The following is an 8,551-nucleotide window of genomic DNA, read 5'->3' as shown; positions in this document are numbered from 1 at the left end:
CCTATGGGGCAGCGGCGCAGGTGGGTGGGACATGGATGTGGGGCGGAGGTGACACAGTGACATGGATGGAGAGAGGCCCGTTGTTTCTGGTCATTTGTGTCACCGAAGTTTTGATTGATGACCGTCGGGATGTTTTTCCTACTCTCCCCTGAGATTCCCAGATCTCTGGAGGGGGTTTCCACAACGGGCCCCCAGCCTTGAACACCTACTTTAAGTTTGGCCCCCAGCCTTCGCCGCACGAACACACATCTACACACACACACACTTACTTTTTGTTCCATTTGGGGGCCCCAGATGGCTGCTGCCCACACATCTGTATTGTGAAGCACTAAATATAGGCCCTGCGTGTTTTTGTCTCTAAATGTGCACATGTTAACCTGCATTCATACACGTAAAGTATCTCCAAGTGTCTAATAGTGATGAAGGAAACAGAAAGAACAGGAAGAAATGAAATGAAATACATACGAAGTAGCCAAATGTAAATGCGTGCATGTGTGTGAGAGTGTAAAGAGAAAAGCCCGAGGGACGGTAGGTGTGTGGGCGGCTGAGAGAGATGAACAAAAGAAGCAGGGAAGAGAGATGAGGAGCAGCGCATTGCCAGTGAGGATTTGATTGGGTGGGTGGGTGGTGGTGGTGTGGTTGGGGAGGGGGGGGGGTGTGTTGGGTGTTGAAAAAGGATCTTCCCTCAAAGCCTCGCTAAGATATTCCTGGAGCGAGTTAGGGTTTCATTTGGCTCGCAGTCCTACACAGAATGCTTACATCGTACTGGGAGCTTAAACCATTCAATATTCATACTACTAGACTGATATTCTCTGGGTTATATGACAGATAACAGTCAGGTTTTCTAAATCTGTACGGTGTGAGTGTATGCGCTTGAACTCCACACAGGGCGACAAAGCATCATTAGCATGTCAGAAGCATTACATTAGTACCCAGTTCTCTCCATAACAGCTGCTAGTCTGGCGAATTACTCAAGCACACATGCATGTGTGTGTGTGTGTGTGTATGCGTGTGGATGTGCTTCTGTGTTTATGTGTGTGTTGTGTTCAGTATAAACAAAGGAAGAAGCGAACAGAAGGTCTCATCAAAAACACCAAAACACCAAAAGTGTGTGTGTGTGTGTGCCACGCATCATGTGCTCACTTTGATGAGTGAAGAAATCACCATCAGCATCTTGCTTCAGAGCGTATATGTGTGTACGTGTATGTGCGTGCATGTGGAGTGTGTTTGCGTGGTGTGTTTGCATGCGTATGTGTGTGTGTGATTACATAAACATGGTGTCAGTGATGAGATGTTCTCTCCATCCATCTGTTCTGCTGGCATTTACATCTTCGGAGTGCTACACTGGAGGAGAGAGAGAGAGAGAGATAAACAGTTGTGCGAAGAGATTGTACGATAACGCTGGTTTCGTCTGTCAGTCACCAGAGCAATAACACACTCTCAGGTCACCTGTGGAGCTCTGAGGCTCCATTCTGACATGATCTTTTAACATGTCTGAGGGGTTTTCGGTATCTGTGAGAGGATGTGTGAGAGTGAAGCTGCAGTGTGTCTTCCTGTGGATGTGGTTACTGAGTTTCTGGGTGTATGCGTGCCTTTGTAGACATACGAGTGTGTGTGTGTGTGTATGTGTGTGTGTGTGTGTGTGTATTTTAAAGACAGAGAGAGATTTCATTGTTCCATTCCTCCTTATCTACTGTCTCGATGGAGAGCCCGTGCTGTTTCCCCCCTCAGCGATGTGACCCGGCTGTGATACCGCACGCCCTCGTCTCCACAGATAACAGACCACCCTAAAAATACTCCTCTTTCTACCACTCAGCTCTTCCCCTCTGTTCTCCTCACCTCTTCTGGCTCACTGTATCCTCCGGAGTCTCCCCGGCCATGAGTTTGCTCTGCCAGACTAAAATACCTCTGGGCGCTTCCTTGTGTCACAAAGGTCTTTTAATTCTATATTTTCCCCTCTTTTCGTCTTCCACAACTCATTCTGTTGGAGGCCGTAGATGTTATAGTGTCAGCTTGAACAGCAGAAGTGCAACTCAGACTGTTATATCACAAGTTTTCTTATGATTTTCCACAATAATTCCTCATCCCCCCCGCAGCTACTTCAGTCACCCACACTCTGGACACACAGGGCAGATGGGATGTAGGAGGAGACGGTGAGGACAGAATCTGCCGGGCTCACATAATTATACATCAAATAATTTACCATAACTCCTCAATAAAATATTGAAGAGTGCATTGTTTTCCTTGCCTCACGGGTTTGACAGTCTGGAACAATGCTAATTATGATAAACTAGGCATTTTTTTGAAAATGATGCCACAGCCAAGTGCTTTGAGAGCTTTTTCATCTCCGCTGCCTCCCTTGCTGCTGAGACTCTCCTCTGTTGTGAAGTGCTCTTAAGGATACTGACAATGCCCCTTTCTGTAGTTTTGAGGAAGTTTCTTGCTAATTTAAAACATTTTTATTCCAGGGCTCCTTTGCCACATTTGACATTTGGGGTTAGAAAGCTGTCGTTTTTGTTCTTTTTTTGTGTGTGCGTCCATGTGTGTGTATGCATCCTCGCCTTTCTTTTGGCCCCAACCCACGCAACTGACCAGAGAGGGCCTTGTGTGGGTGGACAACTCAATGGTGACCCCCTCTCTTTAGCCTCACCCTCCCTTCTCTCCCCTCCTCTTCCCTCTTTTCTTGCCCTCCATCCACCAGCATGAGTCCAAAAAGAAGGAGAGGGGCCCTGGAGATGAAAAAGTCTGTTTCACACCCACCCTTCAGCAAACACACTGGCCACAATTTTGCAATCTAAGTATAACAGCAAAGTAAGAAAATGTTATTAGAACACATTTTCATCTTTTAATCATGTAATCAAGTAATACCCTCCATATTTGTGAGAAACAAACCATGAGAGAAGGTTCTTGTGAAGAAGTGGTGAAACAATTGGTCAATTAATGGATTAATCAGTAAATAGGAGATCAATCACTGACTATTTTGATGATGGACACAAGCTGTTAAAGCTTAACGTGACTATGTGTAATGTGAGAATCAGTCGCTCATAGTGAAAAACTCTGCAGTTTCCGTCAGCTCTATGAAGAGTTATAGTGTCTTTCCGTTCATTGTTTTCGTGTTACTTCCTGTAACTATTTTGTTTTGGTTCAGTCAACACTACTATCATCAACCTCATTCCCAGTTATAGCACAGGCAGCTGTCCACCAAACAGTCCACAAACCAAAGATATTCAATTTTCACTAATATAAAACAGAAAAGCAGCAAATTTTCACATTTGAGAAGCTGGAACCAGCAAATTTCAGGCATAATTGCTTTAGAAATGACTCAAAGGATTAACTGATTATTAATTTGTTATCCAATTCATTTTCAGAATTATTCTGTAACTTCAATAAATAAAATAATTACTTCAGCTCCAAAATGATCAATTCTGTGACCAAAAACAAACAGTAAATTGATCAAAATGAGAGTAATCATTTGAAGTATACAGCCGTAACCTCACAGGAAGGTGTGCATGTCTCTGTGTGTTTGTGTGTCTTTCACTGAGGAAGACAGGACGACGATAAGAGTCTGTGTTTTACGGAGGATTAGCAGGGATTAGGCGTCAAACCAAATGATTGTCCAGTTTATCATGTTACCTTTGCCTTTATCTGTAGACACAATAGGTCACACACACACATATGCACAAATACCCAGAGAGAGAGAGAGAGAGAGAGAGAGAGAGAGAGAGGATGAAAGTGAAGCCAGGATATTAACAGCTGTCCCTGATCTTGGGAGAACATTGTTCCACACTGTGTTTCTCACATTTGTGCTTGAGTATTTGTTGTGTGGGATTAAGTTTAGGTGACTCCTAAATGTTTTTGTACTGTTAAATTTGCTGCTTCTCTGTTGCTGAATTACTTTGGTGCATAACAGTGCTGAAAACATGCTCTTGTTCTATCATTTTGAGGAATAAGAAGCCTGATTTGCATTTTACATATAATTATCAATCCCTGTCATTGTTATGACAGATATTCAAGTTGATGTGAGACATTCACTTTACGTCCCTTTATTCTTTTGCTTGACATCCATAAGTGGACTTGCCCATACCAACACTGCCCCCCTATGGTGGAGAAGGTAACAACCTCTGCTCATGACAGCATCAAATGAGGCATGAGTTTGTGTGATGTGCTAAATTGAGATGTGTGGGCCTGACTTTAGAGTGGTAAGACAGTGGAGGCTTCAAAGGAGCACAAGTTGGGCAAGTCATAATGAGAACATAATGAATCATGATTGCTGAAACTGTCACGAAATGACAAAGCGCAGAACAGTCAAAACTAATTTAGGTTTACTAGAGCAGACAAGGTGAAGTATAGGCTGTAACAAACACAAACAATACAGATGTTTTAACTATATCAGATTAATATCAATGTAGACTCAACATAAATGTTCAAATCTATCAGCACAGAAAAAATGCTAAAACTACCAGATTGTGTTTTCCTTATGAGAATTATTCCCACATTATCAATTTTATATACACAACAACATAATCTCAAACTGTTCAAAAGTATTGCCGAGAATTTTTAAAATCTCATTTATTTCCTGTCTAATTAGGTTGGACCCTTGTTTATTCAAAGATGCCTTCATTTTAGGGGACAACAACAAAATACTACAAGTACGAAATTACAGTTCATGTCATGAGGCTTTGGAGACTGATTCAGTTATCAGCACTGTCTCTCACGCTATGACAGCAAGCATCTGTCCATCTGAAGTGTCCTTGAGCAAGTCCCTATCAGCTAAAATGGCCTTAATCTGTTGATGGCCTTCACACTCTTAATTTCTTTGTAGATAAGGGCAAACAAAAAATAGATTTCTCCTTCAGGGATCAGTTGAGCATCACTCTCAATAGCGTACAAAGAAAATAATTTTTCACAGTTTAGTTTAAGTGTTTATGTATCACCTGTCAAGATATCTAGATGAAATCACACATGTAGTGTAAGTCTCGTAACAGAAACACCATGATGACTGTACAACATTTATGAATTCATTCATGAATTCAAAAGCTTCTGCAGTATTTCACAGAGCAGAAGGTGTTGATTTTTACAACCAGTAATTTACATATTAAACGTGTCATTTTTTGAGACGTACTGTACACTATAGAGCGTTTAAAACTTGAAGATGTTGTGCCTTCTGTATCTGGGTCAGCTGAGCTAGATTTGGAGTTGTCAGCTTTCTGCAATCTAAATAGGTCATAGTAACGAGGAGGGGGGTTTTGACAAGCTTATCATAGTCCATCAATTCTCACCAGAAAACAATCTCAAGATTGCTGGTTATGTAAAACACCCTGACTAGAGCTTTAAGCTAAAATGTCAAATTATGACAATAGACATTACAGTCATTCCTGTCAAAACTAGAAAATATATAAAGCAAGTAAGGGCGATATTTTGTGTAACAAATTCTATTTAAGTGTAATTATGCATGCTTATGCACTGAGATATAAATATGCAGTAACATACTGTATCTTTGGAGAAATCCAAATGAAGAGAAGAATGTGTGACGATTAAAATCTGCTGTGCTGTATATTAAAAAACTTCACAGCATGATTATTAACCCAGAAAGCATAAATATAGATGAGAGCCTTAGGAGATTATGTGAACCTTGTGCATCAGTGCACCAGTTCCACAGTGATACTCTCATAGGCCCACAAGCCCACACAACCATATCTCAGTGTTGCATAAGAGCACAGTTAGACTTAATTTGTAATCAAAGTGCAAAGTGCAATGTCTGCAACTTTGGCTGCTACAATAGGATGCCACAATAGTGGGCTTCCTGTCCTCAATTTAGGAGCCACAGGTTACAAAAAACACAAGTGGTGGAATAAGTATAAATGCGCAGAGGTTATGCATTCAGTAAATTCTCGTCTGGTTCTTCTCATTGTCAACATGGTTCCCAAGGGTATGATCACTGTGACAACCGTTCTCCTCTGCCTCATTCTGGGCCTGCTCAGTCCAGCTCCAGCTGCCCGTAAGTTTATTTCATCACATTTACCTGCTTGTCATTCAGAATAATATTAACTGTGAAGGTGACAGCAAATGAGAGCACTTTGGATGGGTGAGTATTGACCTATGACACATGTGAAGAAGAAGAAAAAGCTGAACTGACCAATTGGTAATGTGTTATGTGCTACTGTGATTGTGTACAGTGGGTTCCCGTTCAAGCAGAGTTTGTTGTACAAGATACACCAGTATGCCAGTGCCTTTCAAGCGCATAAAGGGCTACAGAGAACAACCTGCCACTGAAAACTGCCGCATTGAGGCGATCATGTAAGAATCTCTCCTACCAAGCCATCACGACGCCAACCTGCCTGTCCTTTAATATTTGAATATCACAGTCATGTCATGTGAAACCTTTTGGAAGGGGCTGATGAAGCCAAACTTGCACTAATTGGGTTTAGTCCAAAATATTCAAAAGACACTGCAAAGCAGTACTAATGTTGTGCCTGCAGAAATTCTTACCGTAAAAAAGGAATTCAAACTAGTCAACCATAACATTTTGTTGTCAAAACCATGTGCATTTCCTAACGTCAAACATACAGCTGTTTGGTCTGCTCCATATCACCATAAATTATGTTTATAAATGATTTGTTCTCAAGCTTTCTACTCTTTAAGATTGACAAAATTCAAACACACATTTCAACAACTAAGGCTGGGTATTGAACCTTAATACATTTTGAGTACTGACCTAAATGTGTCCATGTCACCAAGTATTAAAAAGTGTCAAGTCCCGCAAGCTGGCACTGGATACTTAATTCTTACCTAATTACCTAAAATACCTCATTCTTAGGCTTGCTTACTTATTTTTTGATGACACATGATTGAAATCATATAATTTTATACTTTTATTTAAAGTTCCTGTAAGGCTGCATTGTGTTAACAAAAAATAAAACATTGTTTTTTTAATATCCATGCTGAAACTCAGGTACCCAAATAGGCACCATTATCCAAAAGAATAATAATTATGCTATACACTAATACACAATGTCGTACTCTCTATGTGTGTCTGATGATATGACTCACTATTGCAGTTTCTACACAGTCATGAAGAGGGAGATATGTGCGACTCGGAAGGATGAGTGGGTGAGGAAAACTCTGGAATTACTCAGGTATGACACTCACTTTGAAGTACCTTCTAGTTTAAGTTTAGACATGGACCTTAAAATAAGGTCAAGCTTTGTGTGTGAACAGGATCTTGTTTTGTTTTTGTGACATCATGAGTAAAAAAAATTTATTTTATAGTTTAAAACTGAAGAAGATGTCCAAGACTGACACAGCTGCAGGAGAAGCTCTGATGAAAAGACATGGAAACCCTTCCATTAACGATGGGAATGGATCCTTCCTCAGTACCACCGAAACCTTCCTTAATACCACCAAAACCTTCCCAAACAGCACGGAAAGTTTCTATTAGCGTGGATGTAGGGAGTTGTAGTGTTTGAATCAAATTGCATATTGGAATGACTGACATCCAATGATATTGGGGATTTATTACTTGCTACTTACTTTTATTGCTTAAAGGTATGCGGTGTCAGTCCTAATACTATATTATCATGACTTAAGGGGAACCTGGAAAGAACCGTTTTGAGACAAATGTAGATTATGCGCTCAGCCTTTTCACCATGTTTTAGTGAGTGTTTGTTTGTTAAATCAGGTTTTTATGACTGTGCTGTTTCCTTCCATACTGTGAATCTGCTGCTTAACCATATTAATGAACCAATAGCAATTCTCAGAAATAAATAAACATGCTTCAAAGTACTCCTACGTTGTTGTCCACAATTATTTAATCAAACTACAAAACTCTGTCTTACTGAAAAGTCTCATGCAACTTCTAATGCAGCCAAGGCTAGCATTCAGCAGTGATTAGAGAGCAATTAGTGCTCTCAACTAGAACTGAAACAATTAGAATTAATTGATTAATCGATTGACAAAAAATTAATCTGCTATAAGTATTATATTATAACTATTTTGATGATAGAATAATTGTTTCAGTCATTTTTTAAGCAAATATGTCAAAATTCTGTTAGTTTCAGCTTCTCAAATGTGATGATGGCATGTTTTTCTTTGTTATTTATGATAGTAAACTGAATATTTTTGGGTTTTGGACTGTTGGTTGGACAAAAAAAGACATTTGAAGACATCACTTTCAACTCTGGGAAATTGTAATGGTATTTTTCACTATTTTCTGACATTTTATTGACAAAATGATTAATTGACATAATAATTGGCAGATTAATGAAAACAATCATTAGTTGCACCTCTATTTTCAATCTGTTCTTGCACATGTAATGATCTGACTCAAGTAAAATCGTAATTATAAGGTGTATAAGGTGTATTTTCCAAACACTGGATGATGGTAGGCCTACAACTTGTGCAAACTGAGTGATTGAGTAAGTGACTGTTGCTCCACATGGTGTATATATTTACAGTGGCGTGAGTGTACCTGCTGTATTTATTTGTTTATTTTTTTAAAGCGGGGGATGCTGCCATCACATGTGTTAAAAGGTGTTTTTTTATGAGCCGTCCT

The 8,551-nt window shown here is 39.9% G+C and overlaps 1 protein-coding gene across 1 annotated transcript; it reads left to right on the top strand.

The window, feature by feature from the left end:
- Nucleotides 1-5,870: 5,870 nt before the first annotated feature.
- On the top strand, nucleotides 5,871-7,782 carry LOC122994148 (C-C motif chemokine 20-like). The gene is made up of 4 exons (XM_044368685.1): nucleotides 5,871-5,998; nucleotides 6,177-6,297; nucleotides 7,059-7,136; nucleotides 7,270-7,782. The coding sequence occupies exons 1-4, from the start codon at nucleotides 5,875-5,877 to the stop codon at nucleotides 7,436-7,438; spliced, it is 492 nt and encodes a 163-aa protein (XP_044224620.1). The 5' UTR covers nucleotides 5,871-5,874; the 3' UTR covers nucleotides 7,439-7,782.
- The last annotated feature ends 769 nt before the right edge of the window (nucleotides 7,783-8,551 follow it).

Source organism: Thunnus albacares, chromosome 12 (genome assembly GCF_914725855.1).
Source record: "Thunnus albacares chromosome 12, fThuAlb1.1, whole genome shotgun sequence".
Taxonomy (NCBI): domain Eukaryota; kingdom Metazoa; phylum Chordata; class Actinopteri; order Scombriformes; family Scombridae; genus Thunnus; species Thunnus albacares.
The sequence above is the reverse complement of the archived record's forward strand: the minus strand, read 5'-3'. Positions and strand labels throughout refer to the sequence as shown.

Coding starts and splice junctions, on each gene's coding strand:
- LOC122994148 (XM_044368685.1), top strand. CDS start 5,875: ATGCATTCAGTAAATTCTCGTCTGGTTCTTCTCATTGTCAACATGGTT. Junction 5,999..6,176: donor CAGTCCAGCTCCAGCTGCCC/GTAAGTTTATTT, acceptor GATTGTGTACAG/TGGGTTCCCGTTCAAGCAGA. Junction 7,137..7,269: donor AAAACTCTGGAATTACTCAG/GTATGACACTCA, acceptor TTTATTTTATAG/TTTAAAACTGAAGAAGATGT.